Source organism: Cupressus sempervirens, chromosome 4 (assembly GCF_028749045.1).
Source record: "Cupressus sempervirens isolate cs-2001-9-10 chromosome 4, ASM2874904v1, whole genome shotgun sequence".
Taxonomy (NCBI): domain Eukaryota; kingdom Viridiplantae; phylum Streptophyta; class Pinopsida; order Cupressales; family Cupressaceae; genus Cupressus; species Cupressus sempervirens.
In genome coordinates, this window is record NC_143121.1 from 853794654 (window position 1) to 853818678 (window position 24025).

General features: G+C 36.6%; 1 protein-coding gene across 1 annotated transcript in view; it reads right to left on the reverse strand.

Moving 5' to 3' along the window:
* LOC149564066 (RNA helicase family protein) overlaps positions 1-24025 on the reverse strand; it is a 280646-nt gene that overhangs the window by 215605 nt on the left and 41016 nt on the right. The window contains exon 7 of the mRNA XM_089827161.1: positions 4234-4325. Coding sequence (XP_089683287.1) covers positions 4234-4325 — 92 coding nt within the window. The remainder of the gene's footprint in view (positions 1-4233; positions 4326-24025) is intronic.

Sequence of the window (24025 nt, forward strand, 5' to 3'; positions counted from 1 at the left end):
TTAGATGCATGAAATAAGCCTTCTAGTTATCCTGAAATGATTTGGTTGCCTAATCCATCATCACCACTGTCATGCTCTTGTACTGGAGAATGTTAAATGCTTCTTCAATCGCCTGTCCGCCAATGTTGGCCAACACCCTCTTCCCTTTATCAAAGATGATAGATTTATTGATCAAATCAAACCTAGATGCACATTCCATAACCAATTCTAGATAAGGTAGGAGGAAAAGTTGCTGCATGTACAATCCCACTTCTGTGTATCTTCTTTGCCATAGGGGATTGTCCTTCCTTTAGTCTGTCCTTTACCTGTATCATATTTACTATACCAACATTGGTATCAGTTATTCGCCTCATTTTCAAGAAGAAAGTTGTTTTGGGCATCATATCCTCTTTGTCTTTCTTAGTGTTCATTCCCTTAGGGTTCTTACTTGCACTAACATCTACCATCCTAAACACTTATTTCTGCCCCTTCATTCTAGGTGATATGGACTACCCTTATCAATCTCCAACCTTCTTTCTATCGATGGATTCTACACTTATTTTTGCCTCGTCGTTGCCTTAGGATGGACTACACTTATATCTCCCAACTTCATTCATAGGGTGGTCTAGCTTATTTCTACCTCTTCAAATGTCCTATCACGGATTCTACCCTTATCAATCTCCAATCTTCAACCTAGGATGGGATGATGAAGTGGCGGATGATGAATGCAAGAAGAACCAAGGGAAACAAAACTAGACAAGAACAAAAGAGCGAAATTTGCTTAAGGACCCCTTTTAACTCTAAATGAATTGAACTTACCTTTACCAATGGTCGGGTTTTCTTTTGGAATTTAGGATCAAAGCCAAAAATTTCAATTCCCTTGCAAATCTTGATGCCCTAGCTGGAAAAATCAAAATTTGGCCCCCTTAAAATTGTCCATGCACGTGCTACAAATCAAGCCTTATCACTTATTTCCTTCTTCAACCAAAAATCGTCCAACCTTGAGAGAAATCATAGCCTCTTTGCTAGAAAAATCAGACCTCAAAATCAGCTAGGGCGAGGGAAAAAAATCGCAACCCTCTCGCAAATATAAAATCAGACTAGAACAATAACAAATCTACCCTCCAACTTTGCAATTCTAAAAATGTTCTCTTTTGCCAAAAATAAATTGCCAAAATGGGAAAACTGATTTGCAGTAGAGAAAATCGCGAAGCATAAGAATTCTACCTTTAACATAGAAAATCGCCAATATAGAGTACAGATTTGCCCTATAAAGAAAATTGCCAAGCATGGGAGATCTCTATCACGAAAAAAAGTGTCAAAAGTAATGTCAATCTACCCCTTGTAAGAAAATCGCCCAAGGAAAAAATGTCAATTTGCTCTTTCAAAATCGTCCAAGAAAGAGGAAATCTGCTCTTTAGTCTAAATCGCCAAGCACAATGAAGAGGAGGAATGAGGAATGAGGAGATAAGGGGAAAGAACTTCCTCTTATACCCCATTTGCTTGCCCTCCTTAGCTGGCCAACTGGACCGTGGGAGCAAAAAGAGAAAAAAATTAATTAGAACACAAATCTGGCCCCCAATTAAATGCTTAGACAAAAATTAATTTTGCCAAGATGAAATTTACTTTTTTAAATTGCCGGTTAGACCAAGATTGCAAAAATAAAGTAAATAAAGCCTTGAAGATGCTAATGTTCCCATTTAATGATGATTTAGTAATTGATATATCATTAAAAATTGAATTTTGGCTAAGCAAAATTGATTTTTTCAATTTTAAATTACTAATTTCTTTAAATATTTTAAAATCTTCAAGGCAAATTTAATCCATTTAAAGCCAATTTTTGCAATTTAATCCAAATCAATTTTGCTATGCAATTTTAATTTTTTGACAAAAATAAATCATTTCTCTAGAGTCTAAAATCGATTTTCCTAGTTGATTTCACCATCACAAAATTAATTGTCTCACCGAAAAATTCTAGATTTTCCAAAAAACTTAAATCTAACAAAAATTTATTTTTTGAAAATTATTCAAATTTATACACTCATATCCAAATTTTCAAAAAAAGTCGTTCAAGTACAAGATTTACAATTTTATCTTGCCAAGTGTTGTTCTTTGAAATTTGTTTGACCTAAGGATGAAATTAGTCGTTCTGAAAAATCAAGTTGAAACTAGGTGAAAATAAATCTAACCCTCTCCCTTTAGGCCTGAAAGCGTCCAAGACTTAAAATTTTCAAAAATCAAATCAAAATTTTTTGGACAACTTCCAAAAAATTTTGCCAAGGCGAACGAAAAAGGGGGTCCCCAAGATTTTGGGGCGATGGTGTGTGAACCTCACAACAATAATCTAGCATTAACTTGCCTCATAAATCAGCTGTTAGGGCAGCTCCAATTGACCCTCAAACTCTGCTTTATATTTGAACCTAAGTCTGGTCCAAATTCCACTCAAACTATGCTCTGAATTTGCACTAGGTCTGCTACGATTTACCATCAAAGTCTGCTCTTTATCTGCACTAGAGTCTTCTCCAATTTGCCGTTGAAGTCTTCTCTATTTCATCCTCAATCGATTCAACTTTCAGATCTGCAATGTGATCTATACTATATGCACAAGAATCTGATATAAATCTTCATAGATCTGCTCTCTTTCAGTGGCACGTCTACACTTGAATGGGTAGATTTGCAATAAATTCATGCTAAAATGAAACACAGTAACCACAACCTTCTTTTTACCCTTCAAATCTGCACTTTCACCACAAGTTGCAAACCTTCTAATCAGGCTGGGCAATGCAGGCACAACTATTTTCTTTTCCTTGCTCAAGATGGGTGCCAGAACCAGGGGGTTGGCCAGAAATACATTATTTAAATTATTATTTTTCACTTTTCCAAAGTGGTGCTTCAACCTATGTCATCTCTTTAGGGCACCTGGCAAAAAATATTTTGTATTTACCTTAAACAAAGGTGGCATCTAGGAAAGGTCCATGTTTTGGCATGAATCAGGATACTGTTCTTACCAAATGTGAGGTGTTTATTCCCTCAGAGCTTGGAGAAGTTATAATGATGCAGAGGATACGATTATTGGGGAATAAGTTGGGGCCTCCTTAGACTCAAACAAGAGGTAAGCCTGTAGAGAAAACCTAGAGAGATGGCATGTGGTCTCCACCTCCTAAAGAGGTGCTTAGGAATAATGCAGATGGGTCTCCTAGAGGAAATTCTGAACATGCTGGGTTTTAAAAAGTTGGAAGCGAGATTTCTGGTGAGGTGTTTTTCTTCTTTTCCATCTACAAGGCGAAGAAGACCAATAATATTATGGAGGCTCTTGGTTGTTTTTTAAATTTTTGTGACTCTGATTCTCAGGTCTTAGTTGATCTGAGGAACAAGTAGAATTTTGATACTGTTTATTGGCAGTCGGCTTCAGTGGCCCCCAACAGATTCTCAGGCTGTGTATTACTTGAATTTAGGCTCTTCCACTCACATCCATTTCAAATGGAAAACGTCGCTGATTGTTTGGCTAAGACATTGGGAGCACCTGTCTCAAGAGGGCTCTAGTAAATTACGAAAGTTGATTGATGAGGACATTCATGGATAACGGGGCAGTTTGTTAAGCTTCCCGTGAATTCTTCTCTCCCTTGATTTAGCTTATGACTTTGTGCCCCTTATGGGTTGGATTTTTCCCTTTATGTACTGATGTTCTCCTAAAATTAAAAATTAAACACCTTCTCTTAGAATCTGAATGTTGACTAGCATTGTAGTTTACAGATCAGGAATAGTCAGATAATCAGCAAAATGTCTTTTTCAGACTCAGTTTCTGCAATAGTTTCTCAATTTCTATGTAGGACAAATTGAGAAAACTGATAGCACTTCCTTATTTAACAATGCATATATACCTTCAACCAAGAAATGCTTTCAATTATCAGTTAGTATTGACAATTGTATCCGGTACAGTATGGATCTAGGTCCTCTTGTAATTAAACAGGTGTGTACTAATGATATCTTGTGTAACATTAATAACTAATTTATAATCCTTTTCATGAATATGTTTTTAAAAGATAAAATGCACATTTTCGAATTTTGCCCAACAGTACGGAAAAGTTACAAAAGTTCTTGCTAATCATATCCTAACTCCTAAGGCTTTCAAGAACTACATCAATAATTGTTAATATTAAAAACCCACTTGTCATACATCCAATTGACAATATCAGGAAGATTGTTAAAAAGCAATTTATTTACACCAAGAAATATAATGCATGTTATACTTACACAACACCATCCACAGTGAGGGATGTTTCTGCAATATTAGTTGCAACAATAATACGTCTACAATTTGGAGGCGCTCGCATAAACACACGAACCTATTTTAGCACCAATGCACCCAATCCAAATTAGAAGAAACTAATTAATATATTTCTTGTCATATTTCACACTTATATACGTAAACAAAGAATAAACCTATGATTCAATCATATGTTCATTGAAGGCATTCAAGCATTATTCTGTCATAAACATTGAAATATGTAACTCTTTGCATCAACTGGTTATTCTTTTCTTGTCCTAGATGTGATAGAAATTCAGCATACAAAAACATAATTTACAATTGTGGCCTCTGAGTACAGAATAATGTAGCTACAAGCTTTTCCTTTATCTGTGGTAAACTTCATTTAACAGTAACCCCCTATGTTCTTGCAATAAAGGTGAATAGCCACAAAATTTATTGCACATTATCAAGAATATTGTAATTTATTGACAATATTAAACCTAGGCAGAAGGAGGACAAGTTTTTTTATCCAAAAAATATACTAATAAAGAAAGCAAACTCAAAATGTAGTTCAAAATACAGCAGCAGAAGCCCTAAAAAATCACAAAAATCATGATATTTAAAAAATTGGCACCTGTAGCAATTTAATCCCTAAAGAAATATGATTTATTCACCCATGAATTTCAATAATTTATACCATTGAAAATCACGAAACAAACCATTTTAAAAATTCCAAAATTTGCTGGTTAATCTCTATCTTCGCAAAATCCTAAACACTCAAATATTTCAAAACATTGTCCAAAAATTCATAATCCCCCAGTACCTAACTCTTTATGCCCCAAAAACTATCTATTCTCATGCATGCACGAGCCGCCACTGGGTTGCCCTGCCGGATTCTTGAGCTGAGTCAGCTGTTGAATAGCCTTCCACTCCATTTGGGTTGCCACAATATCCTGGATCACCTTCAAGTTGGGTACGCCGATGTGTACTACACATTGTCACCAAATATCCTCCCTTTTGATCTCCCGAATTCTAGTGGTGTGATTAGGCAAGTTGCCAATACACACAGATAGCAAGGCTTCAATCTGTGCCAATTTGGATATATCCCCTGCAATGATAATCTTGGAATCCTTAATTTTATTCACTTCCTCCTTTTAATCCTGCAGGATTGATTCTTCATCTTGATCTACCTACCTGCATTCTCAAACGCACAAGACTTGGTTGCACCTAAGTTCTTCCAATACGATCCTGATGAGCTCGTCCTTCCCTAGTGAATTTGGACTACTCTATTTTCCCCTGTCCAATATTCAAGCTCCCTCATTCGATGTTATTTCTGCAAGTGTAGAGCATGTATTCATCTACACTTATGGAAGGCTTTTTAGTGAGGAACTTACCGACTCCATATTTATGGAATTCTAGATTTGGGCAATTATAGTAATCCATATGTTTTCTTCTTTTTCCCAAACAAAGGTCTATGTTTCTAATTCAGCTTTGGCTGATGTCATTTTGTCAGACACTTCTTTAATTTTGTCCGCATAAAGTTTAGCCTTTTGAATTATGTTTTGCACTCATTCTACAAAAACACTCATAATCATTCTACCTCTTTGCACCTAGTGAAGGAACTTTTGGTTGGCCTAGGATTTTGGGTCAAAAACTGCACTCCCTAAGGTAGAAGTTGAGGCAACAGCCCTCGAATGACGTCGATGTACTCGGTCATTAATCATTCTACCTCTTTGTACCTGGTGAAGGAACTTTTGGGTAGCATGGAATTTTGGGTCGAAAACTGCACTCCCTAAGGCAAAGGTTGAGGGGACAACCCTCGAATGGCGTCAATGTACTTGACCATAGCCTTCAGCATTTTATTATGCTCCTTGTCTTTTTCGTCTTTCCAAGACCTGCTTAACATCTTCTCAGCTACAGCCTTGAATAGGTGATTTTAAAGTCACTCACAAATCCAATTTCTCTATTGTAAAGTCTCATTGTTGGTTTTTCTACCTCATCTATGGTTATCGGTCAAGCAACCTGTGCTACTCATCTTCTCATTTGCGGGTCAACTACCATTCGGGTCGTATGCTTCAATGTCTTAGCCCTTAGTGTCATTTCAAGACATTTGCTAACCATTTCCTTGATAGGCAATCCAATAGGTACAAATTTCCTTTTCTTAATCACTAAGGCTTCTAGCCATTTTGGAGTGGATGATGGTGGACCAACAAGAGTTGGGAGTTGAATCGATGTAAAGTCCATAACACACAATGCTTGAATGAAAACTAGGGAATCATCTAGGTCAATAGTTTACAACTTATAGAATTCAGTTTCCTCCCTAGAAGTGGTCTTTTCATCTTCTCCTTCAGAATCTATGTAAGCCACTTCTTCCTGAGTTTCAGTCCTTGCCCATTTACTCTTATTTTTCGTTCTTGACCATGTCTCCCGAACAAGAGCAACATTAAATGTTGGGTTCACAATTTCATCCCTTGGACTTGACTTATGAGCTTTACTTGGGGCTTCACCTGCATCACAAATGGTATCACTTTTATTAGCTTTCTTAGAGATAGGCATAGTTTTCGTATGAGTCTTTGCACGTTTTCTCCCTAGCCTTTAGGTTCCCATTTCTCCTCTCATGCAACCATTTTTCAGTCCACCTTATAACAAGGAAGGTCTTGAACTCCAAGTCATCACTTTTTGGGAGGGTCCAATCAATTTCTGGCACAGGAAGAGGACATGATTCAATGTAGATGGAGTCTAGGATATATTCATCCTCCTCTTCAACTCCATTAATATTCAATTTTAGACCAAAACTGACAATTTGGGATAAGATGAACTTCTCTATAATCTTTTAAGCACTTCATGTTCATTAGCACAGCCAACCCAATAATCCTTTAGGTGTGGAATCGGCAAACATTTCGGCTTCAAAGGCAAGTGTTTCCTTGCAATTAACAAAATTCATGCAAGCTTTATAAAACAAATATTGAAATTTGAACAAATGTACCTCTAGATTCAAAGCATCTGATGCAGTTCTACATTCACACGCACCTAGTTCATGGGAAAAGAAATACCTTACTCACTCTTACGTAAGCACATTTTGCTGAGTTGGGCAATTTGTCTACATAGTTCCACCAACACAAAGCAATCCAAATTGTAACTGGTGTAAAAACCCCAACCTGTTATAACTTCAACAAACATCAAATTCTTCAACTTACTCAAAAATAAACTTTGCATTCACAACTTCAATTGATATCAGAATAATGATACACAATTAAATGAACATATCCTCTTTATTCATTGCATAAATAGTACTTATTAAACACCCATACAATGAGATGTTAAATGTAATAGTGAACTGGCAAAGTATCAAACTTCTCCACCAATCGCAGCCTAAGATGTAATGCTACAGCAGTCCCAAAATGATGCCCAACAACAGAAGATTAAGTGTTCACTAGATGCAGATTTAACATACCATTGAAGCAGATCAAAGTCACTCCTAGCAGGCCACTAAAGCGTCTAACAGAGCTGCAATACCACGCCCAAATTCGAATCCTAATACCACCCAGACCAAGGAAATGCGTACAGCCCGATAGGGCAATCCTGTTCACCTTATATATGCAGATCAAACCACACTGAAAGCTTGCCCAAATGCAAATAAGAATCATCACAAACTTCTAGCGCAGTAGTTGTCTTTCAAGCTACAGCAGGAGTAGAAATGGGAGGCTCCCAAATTAATTCACAAGACTCAAATTCCAAAACTACTATACCTCAACAGTAGGTTGAAAAATAATCAGCTCCAACAATTAATCTTCTCCTTAGCCATAGTTAAACAGTAGGAAAAATTAGCAAATAGTTTTACCTCAGCAACTATTTGCAAAGCAATCCCAAAATTAAATCTCAGTTTTGAGACTACAATACTTCAGCTGTAGATCCAATGAAACAACTCACAATTCAAACCCTTATACTTCAGCAAGGGCATGAGAATCAGAACTCAGAAAAAGCCACAAAGGCAACAAAAGCAAATATATATTCAAGTGTGCTTTTCTCAACAAATGGGCTTGTATTTATAACCTCCAAATTATCTTTTGTTGCCAAAATGTAACTTCACCCAAGAAGCTTCACCACACAACATTAATTAGAAGCTTCCTCTAAATTCTCTCACTTGACTTGGCTTAACTAATTAATAAATAGCACTTTCCAATGAAGTTAAATTATAACTTTATAATAAGCCATTTAATAATTATTAATAATTTGGTCACTAAAAATATAATAACTCCCAAAATACTCATCATTTAAATATGTCATCCAAAATAGGAGTCATACCTATTATTTCTCCATGTGACCAAATGCACTTTCCAAAAATAGAAAGGGTCCATCTCGATCAAGACCAACTTACCACAAATAGTAAGTACACAAAACTAAGCCCAAACGAAGTCCAATCTGAGCCAAACGAAGGCCAACCTACAGCTTACTGAAATGTGGAGAAAATAAGACCCTCCCAAGCCAAGCATCTGCCTCAGAAGACCCTCTATCCACAATAATTAGCTTGCGAGGATCACAATAATAGGCTAATCCCTAAAACTCAGATGCCGACAAAATTGGGGACATTACAGTCCTCCCTCCCCTCCCCAAGACTGCTTGTCTTCAAGCAATCTAGCAATACAATGAACTCCAATCTCCACTTGGATCCCAAATGAAGAAGTACATGGCATCCCTGATAGCACTGAACCAATTGCATTCCAATATCATCAAGTCCATCAACATCGCCTGCAATATAACACCCAACACTTGTGTTAATGATGTGAAAGTCAGGGCATTACCAGAAGATAACTCTATAGGAGATCTCAGCATAGTCTTCTTCCTCGTAGCCAACCATATAATATGTATTGGACTCGAATTGTGATCATCACCAACAATCTTAGAATAAGACATAGCTATACATCCTCATCAGAAACTGTGGCTACAAGAACATCACCAACTGTGGCTATAGAAAACTGAACTATGTCTACAAATGGTGAAAACTGAGTCCAACTCCTCTCTAGTGGGTGATCAACATCAATCTCAAACAATGGATTGTCATAAGACAATGTTGCATCCATTTCAAATATAGGATTGTCCACAAAGTGTACCTCATCATCATTGACATGTGTACTATCATCAGGGCACACATCTACAACCACTGCATGCATACTGCCAAACTCCTCGCTAGATGGCTCAACCGACATAGAAGTGGTTGCTGATATGACAGTATCCTCGCATGCTCCTACTCCCACTACCATTGCATCGCCATCAACTACATGATCCTGGAAACTTGTGCCAACAACTGCATCATCTAACTCACCCTGGCATCTCATCACATTCCACCACAATTCTACCCCATTCATGCGATGTCTCATAAGAAATGTCCCGCACATCTGTAGCTGCAACTATATCATCACATTTCGCTATTCCAAAAAGTGATATCAAGCTCTGCTCAAATCTCGGATTTGAAATCAGCTGGGTCATCTGTTTGTGATTTTGATTCAGCTCATTCACAAACACATCCAATTGTTTCACAATACCTTGTATCTCAGATTCTCCATCCCTAGGCAGAGAAGTACATTCTCTACAAGTAGAATATCTACCTACGATGAATCTCCTGTCACCATCCATGTCAATATACAAATCACAAAATTAATTTGGCAATGTCAGAAGTAGGCACTGACCAAAATAATAACCGACCTCAATTCCTAAGGCTAGCAGGAAACCACTCTGATACCACTATAAAAACCCCAACCAGTTATAACATTGACAAACACCAAATTCTTCAACTTATTCAAAAATAAGCTTTGCATACACAACTTCAATTGATATCAGAATAATGATACACAATTAAATGAACATATCCTCTTTATTTATTGCATAAATAGTACTTATTAAACACCCGTACAATGAGATGTAAAATGTAACAATGAACCTGGCAAAATATCAAACATTTCGACCAATTGCAGCCTAAGATGTAATGCTACAGCAGTCCCAAAATGTGCCCAATAATAGAAGATTAAGTGTTCACTAGATGCAGATTTAACATACCATCGAAGTAGATCAAAGTCACTCATAGCAGGCCACTAAAGCATCTAATAGGGCTGAAATACCACGCCCAAATTCAGATCCGAATACCGCCCAACCAAGGAAATGTGTACAGCCCGATAGGGCAATCTTGTTTACCTTATATATGCAGAGCGAACCACACTAAAAGCTTGCCCAAATGCAAATAAGAATCATCATAAACTTCTAGTGCAGTAGTTGTCTTTCAAGCTACAGCAGGAGTAGAAATGGAAGACTCCCAAATTAATTCACCAGACTCAAATTCCAAAACTACTATACCTCAGCAGTAGGTTGGAAAATAATCAACTCCAACAATTAATCTTCTCCTTAGCCACAGTTAAACAATAGGAAAAATTAGCAAATAGTTTTATCTCAGCAACTATTTGCAAAGCAATCCCAAAATTAAATCTCAGTTTTGAGACTACAATACTTCAGCTATAGATCCAATGAAACAATCCACAATTCAGACCCATATACTTCAACAAGGGCATGAAAATCAGAACTAAGAAAAAGCCACAAAGGCAACAAAAGCAAATATATATTCAAACGTGCTTTTCTCAACAAATGGGCTTGTATTTATAACCTCCAAATTCTCTTTTGTTGCCAAAATGTAACTTCACCCAAGAAGCTTCACCACACAACATTAATTAGAAGCTTCCTCTAAATTCTCTCACTTGACTTGGCTTAACTAATTAATAAATGGCACTTTTCAATGATAACTCAACTCCCAACTTAAGTGAAATTATAAAGTTAAATTATAATTTATAATATGTCATTTAATAATTAATAATAATTTGGCCAATAAAAATATAATAACTCCCAAAATACTCATCATTTAAATATGTCGTCTAAAATAGAAGTCATACCTATCATTTCTCCACGTGAACAAATGCACTTTCCAAAAATAGAAATGGTCCATCTCGATCAGCACCAAGTTACCACAAATAGTAAGTACATAAGACTAAGCCCAAATGAAGTCCAATTTGAGCCAAACGAAGGCCAACCTGTAGCTTACTAAAATGTGGAGAAGATAAGACCCTCCCAAGCCAAGCCTCTGCCACAGAAAACCCTCTATCCACAATAATTAGCCTACGTGGATCACAATAATAGGCTAATCCCTAAAACTCAGATGCCAGCAAAATTAGGGACATTACACCTAGACAACTTCATAAGGGATCCCTTATACCCTCCAACTCAAGTATGTGAAGTGCAGGAACTGTGTATAATAACACCCATACACACCAATGAGCTAAATAGCTTCATCTGACATTCTTTGATTAGGGATTCCTGCTAGTTCATGTGTCAGTTTTCCAAAGGTGTCATTTATCCTTTTATAATTCATAGTACAATTATTTCTCTGCAACCAGGAGTAGTATTCATATATCATCATGTCCTTTGTGAAGGGCTCATGTAGTAATCCATCCCATTATCTAGTACAAGCGAGACTATAGAGCAAGTACAAGGTCATTTGAAACCCTTGTTTGCTGAAACAACCATTATTGAGTTGGTCATGCAACTCTTCGGCTATAATATCTGACCAATCTAAAAACTAAGTACCTTGCAGAATAATATGGATGAAAAAAGTACATCCAATCTTCAAAATGATAGGTGTGATCGGATCCCTTAACCCTATTTAACAAGGCTAAAGGCTACCAAGTCTTTGATGTGAGTTTTCATATACTCACGGGTAAGGGGTCTCGGTAACCTTGAACTGCCTCTTTGTGCCTTAATTAACCAATTCTTGGCAATCGTAGTTCTATATAATTACTTGTTTTGATAAAATTGTGTCAAAGAGGGAACATTAAATTCTAAGTACTCATCCCTCAACAAAACTTTCAAGGATGTTGTAATAGTCTCTATGTTGATTGGGAGTAACACCCACCATCAGCATTCATGATGCACCTTTGCTTGGGGTTGTACCTATCTATAAACTCTTGAACCAATTCTAGGCAAATCATTGACGCCGAAAAAGTAGTGCTTCAACATTTCCACTTTTAACTATGGTGCTCATGACAAAATCCGTTGCGGGACTATTGGCCCTTCTTATAGAATCATTTAAATAAAATGAAGCCAGATTGTGTCTCTATGCTCTAGGGTGTTACATACCAAACTAGAGGCATTTTCAAAAATTTGGAAAGTTGTCCTCATCTTTGTTTCTAAAAGAGAGAGGACATACCCAAAAATTTGACAGTAATATAGATTCTTTAAGACCAAAAGAAAGTTATCAAAAACTCACCTCTGCAAGTAGCTAAACCTTGTCACCTCTTTGTCCACGCTACACCCAAGCTCTTCTCGCAGAATGCTTAATAACTAATGTTGGGTGAGTATATTCATGCAACTAAACATGCAACAAGGTAGATAGTGAGGTGCAATGTTCAAATATGATGAACCAAATATTCGTCACCACCTGTCACATCACTTAGTACCTTCTTTATACTCTTTCCTACCTTCTTGCAAGAAACCGTTGAACATGTTGAACTACTTGAACCATTTGAACCAATTCAATGGGTTCAACATGTTCAAGTTGTTCGACGCTTTAGTGTATGTTTTGTTTAACAAAACATACAATTGGACAGGAAAAGAGGTGATGAAACTCCCTTTTAAAATGAGACTTTAATACGAACACAAAGAATAGTTTAACTGTATGAACTACTTGAATTGGTTCAATGGGTTCAAGCAATTCACGACTTTATGCACTTAGATACAAAGTAGAATTGATGACATCTTTACTAAATAGTTTGAACTAGTGGAACACATTGAACTAGTTCAATGTGTTCAATATATTAAGAGTGTTCAACATTTGAAACTTAGTCAATATACAAACCATGGGACTCGTAAACGAATAAATGACTTTGACATGAAAAACTCACAGATTTGGTAGTTTTGGGAGGGTGACTAACACCTACATAGCCCAATTTTAGTTTCAGGGAAGATGGACCATTGCAAAAGTTATGGTCATGCTCACTCATTTTTTTAGTTGTTTCTTAAATTAACCCCACATGTTGTATTGCCATCCACACACCCTCTACAATGGGACCCTCTCCTTGATCAAATAAGGTGGATAGGACACCACTCAAAGCTGCCTTAAGTTCGAACACACCCTTAGTGCCAATGCCCCCCTATACTATGAATTGTTTGGATAGGGTGGATAGTGGTGTAAAGTATCTACCTTTTTTCCAATAGTCCATGTGTGTTAGTAACCAAATCCTATTAATATGTATATTTCACATAATCTGAGACTTTATTGTAACAATGAACAATCAAAATGGAAAACTCAATTTAATTTCTAATATGGAGAACTTGTGTCACTATGAAAACAATTAAAAGGTTATTAAATTTATCTTCTAGGATATTTTGGCCATCACAGAGACCCACGAGAGTCCCATGCGCCCTCTTCCAGGATATCTTGGGCATCAATGGCTATCAGTATGCAAAGAGGAGGTTCGAACTTCTGGTGGTGTCTGGAGGTGTTGCCTGTTTGATTAGGAATAATATTTTCAGCTCCACCACAGTGGTTCACTTCGATGCCTTTGCCAAATTCATGTGGGTCCATATTGGTCGTAGGAATCACCGATAGGGGGACATCTTTCTTGCAGTATGCTATTTTCCACCGACCTCTTCTCCATATGCCACTCATGGGACCGAGAACGGGGACCCATTTTATGACATGCAGGAGAGCATCTCACAGTTTGCAGCTTTGGGTGACATATTATTCTTGGAGACTTCAATGCACGTACCAAGAATCTCCAAACTCCTATACATGACCATGGCTCTGATTCGATCTGCACTTCTGAGATTGATCTGACTAGTCAGGGACTTCAGCATACCTCGGATGATGCCCTTGGACTGCTCTCTTGTTACAATTGTCATCTCCTCCAGCTCTACGAGTCCTCTAGCTTATTGATTCTGAACGATCTATCCTCCTTCCCTGGTTCTAACCTCTTTACCTGTTGGCCTCATTGTGGTGGTGTGAGTGTTGTAGACTGTCATCACCTCTTCCTCCAGTTCCTCCATTCATAGCTTCACCATTTCTCATCTCCCCTTCACCGACCATGCTCTTCTTAACATTACTCTGTGTTTCGCCCCATCTGTTGCCTTCCCCCCTAGCCTCCTCGGATTCCGTCTAATACTAGCCACACCCCTACTCGCTTTCGCTACCCCGTGGGGGATGGTGAGCTCTTTTCCTACCATCTTAGGAGACTACTAACCCCTGCTAGCTTCAATGATTCGTATGCGACCTCTGCCATGTTTGATTTACTTGCTCATGCCATTTGGGTGTCCGCTCTCCTTTCTATCCCTTGCCACTCTCCACGCTCTCTCAAGTCTAAGTGTCAGAATACATGTCCTATGAACCAATGGTTTGATGCTCATTGTAAAGCTTTTCATCGCTCTGTTCACTCCGCTTGTAAGACTCATTCTCCTGCTTTCACCCACCTGCATTTCTCTTACCTCTGTTTTCTTCACCACAAGAAATGTTCTTTTGCCTCTTCTTAGTGCAATAGATCCCTTTCCTCCACGCTTATTCACAATCTCCAGATCTTTTGGCACATTCTTTTCCCTCGGTGTCCCCCCGCTCTCCATCCTCGACTTTCATTCTCTGACCTCCCACACCATTACGCTTTATGACATTCTAGGGCAGCCATCTCTGCATCACTCCACCTCCATACTACCATCTATTCACCCCCTCCAGTATTTATGAGGCTATTAGATCCATGAGATGCAATAGAGCGGCTGACGAGGATGGTTTTCAGGCCAAAGTTTTCAAACTTGGTGCCTCATGGTGTCCTGCATTTTGTCACCACAAAATGTTGGTAACAGGACGAAATGTTTTCAAGCTAGTTTCGCATCTCTCTAAGTTGAATAAGATATTCAATTGCTTAATGTTGATCGATCAATCAACTCCAATTAATATAATGAATCCTTTTACTGAAGGTTTTCATCAAGTCTTTTTCGTTTTTCTGATTGTCAAGCTTATGCTTGATTTTTGAGGACTTCATCATCCTTTTCTTTGCTTTTGAGTGTGTGTTTGTTGGCTTTTTGTAATGTCCCCCACTTAGCCAGTTTGGAGGTATGTTGTCGTTAGCCCATTCTTGTATGGTCCCGAGGGCTAACCAGGACTTCAAAAGGGATCCTGAGGTTATTTGGCCTAGTGAAATTTAACTACAAGCCAAACGGAGTTCGTTTGATGGGTTGTCAGGAAGACACTATTTTTAGTAAGCCAATAGGGGGATGCAGTGCCTTCAATTGTCAGTGACAGGATGAGATGTGTTTTGTTGGGCTCTTTCTAATGAGCTATTATATGTGAGATTTCGAGTTTATTTGGTATATTATTTTAATGTTTGAAGTTACAACGGTAAAGTGACTATTTAAATTAAATATTATAATGTTTCATAAAGTCACTTTATAAAAATCAAGAGTCCCCCTTTTGAGTACATACATGGACTTTGTAAAAAGAAAAAAAAGAAATAATATTAAAAGTCATGTATTATCCCACATTGGCAAGACGGAAGCGTGGAGCAAGTGAGGAAGGGATTAAAAGAAAGAGGATAGCTCTCATTTATTCATGCTTGGAAATATCAAAGAAATTGAGAAATTTTCTGGAGATTATATCTCAATAGTTTGGAGGACGAAATCCCTTCAGGCTGAAAATCTTGACGCCATTGAAAGATATGGTCTTGAGATTCAACATAGTAGCAGTCCGAAAAAGCGGAACCGAAAAAGCAGGCTGAAAAAAGCGGGTACGAAAAAGTTGTCCGAAAAAAGTGGAACCGAAAAAGCAGGCTGAAAAAACAAGTACGAAAAAGCAGGCCGAAAAAGCAAAGCAGAAGGGGCAGCATAGAAGGAAATTATTTCAGCCATCTACAACCAGGTTCTTTTGTTAGTATTGTTTTTAGGGTGTTATAAGCTTTCAGCTGTAAGTGTGCATTATACCAACATTATCATTTTGTAATCCATGTAAATGCCAAAGTCTTGGCCATATTTCATGAGCATTGTAATTTTCATTGCAATTAAGAAGATAATAGTTGCTGGTGTCATTTAAGCAATTTAATATCGTTATTTATCAGCTAGTTAGTTTGAATACCAACTGTTTGTAAAAATGTCAGTTGGCTGTAGGTGTTCATTTCTCATGCTTAGATCATATATATGCACTGAATATTGTCAAAATTAGTAGCACACTCATGTTAGGTCATTGTGTAGTCCATTGTAGTCTTCTAACACAAGATTTTCATTGATGCAAATTGTAAGAAAAGTCATTTGAAGCTAGCTGAAATACTATATCAGTCATACGTCCCTTGCATGTGAATTGTTTGATGAAATTATTTGAGCGTTCATCAGCATTTTTGAGGGCAGATTTGAGGAGGGTTATTACACTTTTAGTCCTTTGGTCTTGCTCAAGTCATGGCTTTTGGTTTCTCCTTTGATTTGGTCTAACTTAGAGCATAATTAGAGTTGTCAGTCAAGAGTTATGGTCGTTTTAGTGCCTCAAAAGGTGGACATTTTTGATGCAACAACACAAATTAAAAATATCATGTTATATTTTTAATTTAACATTCATTTTCTGAAAAATATAACTTAAATTCACTTTATGTTATGTTTTTAAATTACTTTATCATTAAATTTTTCACTTAAACTAACTATAGTGCAATTTATGTTATAATTTGAAGTTGAGTTACTTTTTGATTTTTCACTTAAAGTGACTATATTAATCAGTGTTTCAGGACTCTTCGAGTTCGAGGCAGAGGTAGCCTTTCTGAGGCAAATGGCCTTTGGACTTGAACTTAGCCAAGTCTTGACAGAGTCCACGTGGACTCGCTAAGTCCCGAGCCCAAGACTCCCAAATTTTAAAAAATTAAAATTAAAATTTTTTTTTTTTTAAAGATAGAGATTTATGGAAAGTGTTTTTTTCAGTGTATATTAATTTTGAAAATGATGTTGTACAGTTGTGGTATGTCAAGAATTTATTAAGATTTATGGAAAGTGTTTTTTTCAGTGTATATTAATTTTGAAAATGATGTTGTACAGTTGTGGTATGTCAAGAATTTATTAAGGATTGAATCTTAAATCTTAATCTTCAAATTTATGTCTGAAAATCTTGAATATTATAGGAAATTTAATGTTTAAATCTTCAAATGTCATTAACCAAGTTATAGCAAATTACACAACTGAATAGCCCTACATCTCAAATTGAAGGATAGTTACCCAAATTGAAGGCTCACTACCAATATTAGTTGCTATCTGGGTTTCATTATGAAGAAGTTGCTTTCAGCATTGTAGAGTTCAATAACGATGTACAGATATTTTCAAATTTACATATATTTGTGTTAGAATTCTATAATGATGTATATGAGTTTTTCTTTTCTTTTTTAAATTGCATGTCCATGAATGTTAGAACTCTCTAGTGTTGTACATGAAGTTGTAAACTTTCAGACTAACGTGTATATGTGTTGCTGGCTATGTCTTTGATCATTTTCTTGGCAAAAATTTGTAAGCCAACTATAATTGTTATTAAAAGACTTTTACCGTTAAAGGTTGTATTTCACTAAGCAAATTGATAGACATACTTGAGAGCCATGTTGTTGTCTACAATGCGCACATAAGTTGTAACAAACATATTTCTCAATATTTGAGTCTTCCATGACTTATCTTAGGCATATTCGTAGGAGGGCATAGGATACCTTGAACCTTAGTCTTCTCCACTCTAGCTAATATTTTGATATATGCTTTCAACTTTTGATTCCATGGATTTCATATATTGTGGACATTTGAGAATGACACTATGTTTAACTTTATATTATGTTATTCAGTTTTTTTCCTTTAGAAATTCATTGTTATACTTATGTGATCTATGCAAAATTGTGTTTAAGTGTTATGTAGTTTCTATTTATCTCAATTATTGTGTATTTGATGTCAATTGACTAAATGATGCATGAAAAAATCTTTAAATCCTTAAAAAAAATTGAATTTCATGGGTTTTTCAATTTTTCGAGTCTTGACCGAGTCCAACTCCGAGTCAAATTTTGACTTTCCGAGTCAGAGGTGAGTCTGAGTGCGGTAACCATGATATTAACTATATAGTTTCAGTTTAATTTTTGACAGTTAAATCAAATGCTCATTTAAATGTTACTTTTTAAATGATATTTATATGTTATATTTTTAATATGATATATAAATATGGTTTATGTCCCATTAAAGTAACATTTTAATGAAATTAAATTGATATATGTTTATTTAATGACTTTAAGTTATCAAAAGTGGACATTTTATATGCTATTACATGTAAAATCCATCAAAAGTGGACATTTTACATATCATTGCATATAAAGTTCAACTTAAAGCATAAGACTCTCAAAAGTGGACCTTTTTGGTGTCATTACACCAAAAATGTGAGCTTTCACTTGAAATGTGTCATTGCATCAAAAACATGAGCTTTAACTTAAAATATGTAATCCTCCCTAAAAGGTTCGATTTTAACCAAGTGCATATTTTTAAATGTGTCATGCCTCCCAAAAGGTGCGATTTTCCTTATGGGGAGTCATTTTAATGAAATTAAATTGATATATGTTTATTTAATGACTTTAAGTTATCAAAAGTGGACATTTTATATGCTATTACATGTAAAATCCATCAAAAGTGGACATTTTACATGTCACTGCATATAAAGTTCAACTTAAAAGCATACGACTCTCAAAAGTGGAACTTTTTGGTGTCATTACACCAAAAATGTGAGCTTTCACTTGAAATGTGTCATTGCATCAAAAACATGAGCTTTAACTTAAAATATGTAATCCTCCCTAAAAGATCCGATTTTAACCAAGTGCATATTTTTAAATGTGTCATGCCTCCCAAAAGGTGTGATTTGCCTTATGGGGAGTTTTTAATTCCATCTTAAAAGGTCTGATTTGCATCTTGTGCATATTTTAAAACATGTCTCTTAAAAAGTTCGATTTTGAAAGAACACATGTAATAGGCTTCCAAGAACTCGATTTTAGAGATTGTGAGAGATTTACTTGATGGTTTTGCATGAGATCTTCTCTACTAGGGTCATTTTTGCTCGGCAATGGATTTTCTAACATCAAAAATGGATTCCTCTTGCTAAAAAATATTTTTTCAAACTCTATCCTAGGGCACGTTTTTGGAAAATCCTTTTAAAAACACCATTTTTGGCTCACATTTTTGCCCAAAGAGGAATTGATTTCGCATTTAAGTGTTTGTCATTGCATTGTGATACACATTTTCAATTTTAGAAGCCAAAACATTTTTGTTCCATGTTTTTTCTTTAATAACGTTTTTGCTAAAAACACCCAGAAAATTGGAGTTTTAATCCACTTTAAAGCGTTTTGAAGCCACTTTTTTACATTAGGATCCATGTATTTGCACTTGGGAAAGTCATTTTTGCATTCACGAATGAAAAATAACTCAAAACATGCATTTTTTTGCCACGTTTTTGCAAAAACGGCCCAGATTTTTTCATTAAAAAGTCATGTTTTTGTTCAAAAAACTCAAAAAATGGCATTTCCAACCCATACCTTTGATCAAGAGGGATTGTTTTTTAGTTTTACATACATGATATTGTCTTTGGAGACCATGTATTTGGCACTTTCATGTCAAATTGGACCCTTCATTGCTCATTAATATTTGTTAAATGCAAGTAGGGAAAAGTCAAAAAGTTGTTTGAAAATCCGGATTTGAGGAAGAATTGGTCTTCAAATGCTATTTTGGCTCTTTGATCTCCAAGTAAGTGGACATTTTCAAGTTTGCTCATCAATTCATGCTTATCTTGTTATTTTCATGCATATTTTAGCTTGAAATTGAACACTTGTCCATATATATGCCATGAAAAGTGCATTTTGCCTTTAAAAATGAAGAAATTGTTCATTTTCATATTTTTTATTTTTTCCCAAATTCCAAATTCCAAATTGTGTGTTCAAGTGCTTTGCATATTGACACGTTTGTGTCACTTTCCAAAGGTACATTTTTCTTTTGAGTTTTTGTCTTTTGTGTGCTTGCTTTCCTATTTTCTCCACTTTGGAGAAGTTACAAGTTCTTGGGAAAGAACTTGTTATTTTTTTACTTCATGCGAAAGCATCATCACACTTCCATCTTCCATGTCACAACACTTCACATCTCCTCCAACAAATGCACTTATATGTTTTACATCTCATTCACCATTCGCACATGCATGTAATCTCATTTTTCACTTCCATTTTCACTCATCTCGCTTTTTGTTTTCACTCGCACGACATGATTACATGAAATGTCATACGTGTAACTACATCTCAAAACCCCTTTTTTGACTTAATGTCACTTTTTGAAAAGGTCAAAAATGTCATGTGCATGTTTTCCCATGTACTTTGACCTTACTTTTCCTCAAAGGCGTCTATAAATGCACTTTCACCTCCATGAGTAAATACATGTCATTTCACTTCCTTTGCCATTATGCATTTCATCTCATCATTCGTACGCACTTATATGTAAGCTCATTCTCCATCTACATCCACACGTCATCTCATTTTCCATTCCTCATTACATGTTGCATTTACATGTAATTCACTTTATGTGTAATGACATCCAGACAACCCATTTTTGCTAAAGGTCACACTTTTAATGTCAAAAGTTGTTATTTGCACACATTTCCATGCGTCAAGCACTTTACTTCAAAAAAAAGAGTTACAGGTGCTGATGGAAAGTTATTCTAAGTTCACATCCGAACATCGTCAAGAAGGTTTTCAAAGTGTTAGAGAATCGAGAATGTGTCAATCTACAAAGGAGAATTCATGACAACTTAAGCAAGAAAAGTTTGATCACATCAAGTTTTCAAAATGACAACAGACAATTCAGCAAAGGGAGTCAAGCTATCAAAAGATGCAACACCGTGATTATCAAGGTGAATGCAGTGGCACAAAATACAGGAACTCCCAATCCTATTATCATCCAGAATAGCATCACCAAGTACAAGGCCTTTTGGGACAATCCCTAAGATTGTTTCAATTCTCTTCTGTCTTTCTTCTTCTTTCATGTTTGTAATTGAAGAGGATGTATTACATGAAGATGTGTAATTACACATAATGCAAGTTACATGTACTTGAAAAGGTGTAAAGCAAGTTGCACATGCAATTGCATGTAACCCTATATTTTCTCTTTTAGTTAAACTAGGTAAGGTTGGTTGAGTTGCTCCCACTTTTTCCTCCACCTTTTTCTCAACTCCTATGCCTATATAAAAGAGTGTCCCCTCATTGTAAAAATCATCTTTATCTTTATGCAAGAGAACTCTAGAGAAATTGTGCCAGCAGAACTTTGTTTGTGTAGCACTATTTTGAAAGAGAAGTGAGTACAAAGGAGCATTTGAGATTTAACTTTGTTTAAGTGAGATTGTTACTTGAGTGAGAGTTATAAGCCTTGTCTATAATTCATCTAAACTATCTTTGATTCATGTTATCTTGTATTCTTGGTGATTGTATCTTGTGAATTGAATATAAAAGAGTTAAGAAGCAATTGGAGCTATTTGACCAACAGCAATTGTGGAAATATATAGCTAGAAGCTTTGTCTGTAGCTTATACTTCTCTCTTAATTCACAAAATAGTTAAGTTATTTTTACTTTTAGGAGTCTTTGTGCCCTAATTGTAAAGCTTTTCCATATAGAAGTACGATTGGACTTAGAGCCAAACCGGTACATTTGCAGCTAGCCTTCGAGTTAGTGAAGATTTATCGATATCACTATTTCTAGCTCTTGATAAAAGTGTAGTTAGAGATTCACCCTATCCATTACTCGCTCCACGAGTAAGCGGATTCTTTCTTGAAAGATAAGATGAAAGGATATTGGTAACACCCATTTTATAAAATCTCTTGACTTCTTGCTTCCCTTCAATTGATCCAAGAAATGGCAAAAAGGGGAGTCTTCCCTTTAAAGTAGGAGAGACTTTGTCTCACACGCTGTGGCTAGTCATCCTATTTTGTGATTGGATTTTTACACAAAACTATCAGTTACAAAATATCCACCCAACACCTCGGTCCTTGGATCCTACCTTCCTACACTCTTTAATAGAGTGGTTTGCACTAGGTTTCCTGAGTCCTAGTCACAGCATGTGATTTACCCTATTCATAAGTCTGGGATGCTTCCGACCTTGGCAACTACAGGACCATCATGATCGGACATACATTTGTCAAACTTTATGCCAATGCTCTGAACACTATGCTATCCAAAGAGCTTGATAGGAGAGGTTGTAAAGCAAGAGGTCAAACCGGTTTTCATGCAGACTACCAAACTATGGATCATATCTTCACGTTGTGGGCCATTATTGAGGAGGCTAGGCACCGTATTGACAAAGTTTATTGTTGTTTTGTGGACTTCTACAAGGCTTTTGATTATGTTCCTAGGATAGCCCTATTTTAGAGACTTACTAAGATTAGGATCTCAGATATGCTTTTGACTACTATTATGAGACTATATGAGAAGGTGATTGGTAGATTCAAGACTTCTAAGGGCTTTTCTGTTCCGAATCAGAGCACCATTGGGGTATAGCAGGGCTGCCCCCTTTCTCCCACCCTATTTGGGTTGTATATCAACGAGCTCGAGGATTTTCTTATGAACTCCTCGCAACCCGATGATGGGTGCTAATTGCATCGGGTTTAGATCTCCATTCTCCTTTTTGCAAATGATGTGGTTCTTTTGGCCTCTTCTCCCAATAGTTTAGAGAGACTCCTTGATCAACATCAGCTCGTGGTCAATCTGAGTAAGACTCGGGTTATGATCTTTAACTGCTTAAAGATCTCTCATCTTCATTTCTTCTTTCAGGGGTAGGAGGTTGAGATTACATCTTCTTACATGTATCTCGGGGTGAAGTTCATGGGACCCCGCTTCAGCTTGAGACCAGCTATTCAGTCCAGAGTCAGTAAAGGCCTGGGTTCCCTGGCCATGCTTGAAAGACAATGCTTCAAACACCATTTTTTAGACATTTCGTCCAAGCTGTCCCTCTTGGACTCCTTGGTTCGGCCCATTGTTCTTTATAGTGCGGTGGTTTGGGGACCTTCTCTTCTTCTATCAAATTGGACCTCTATAGATCATGTTCAGATGTAGATTTTATGGCGTATCATTAGATGTCACACGCTCACCCCCCACAACATTATCCTGGCTGAGTTTGGAGCTCATCCTTTCAAACTTGTGGCCATTTTTGACTTGATTTGGTTTCTTCATCGACTTTGGGGTTTTGCAGATTCGGCTACCAACTGATATAGATACTCTTATATGGCATACTATTCTTCTGTTATAGTTATGAGATCTGATACTGGCACTAGATCTCGCTGTTGGTACACCCAGGCCACCTCTCTGTTGAGTTCGATTGGGATTGAGATTGATCATCTTCCTCCTTACCAATTTTCGTTGGATGCTCCTGCTCAACTCCTTCCCTCGCGATAGAAGTTGAATGAGCATGTCAAGAAAGATATCTATAGATAGTACATTATCACTACCTGGCATAATCCGGCCTTTTATGTTGAGCATTTTCTTGAGATTCAAAACAATATTATTGTCCATCGTGCTTACCTTAATTGGCGATGGATTCATGCCCTATGTTTCTCTTTGGGCTCCTTCAGAGTTGGATCCCACCGTCTTTGGGTCCAAACCAATCACCATATGGATAGAAATGACCGGGTCTGTTAGCTATGTACTTTGTTGGAGGTTGACACTGAGACTCACTTTATATTTCGTTGTCCTATCTATTATGAGATCA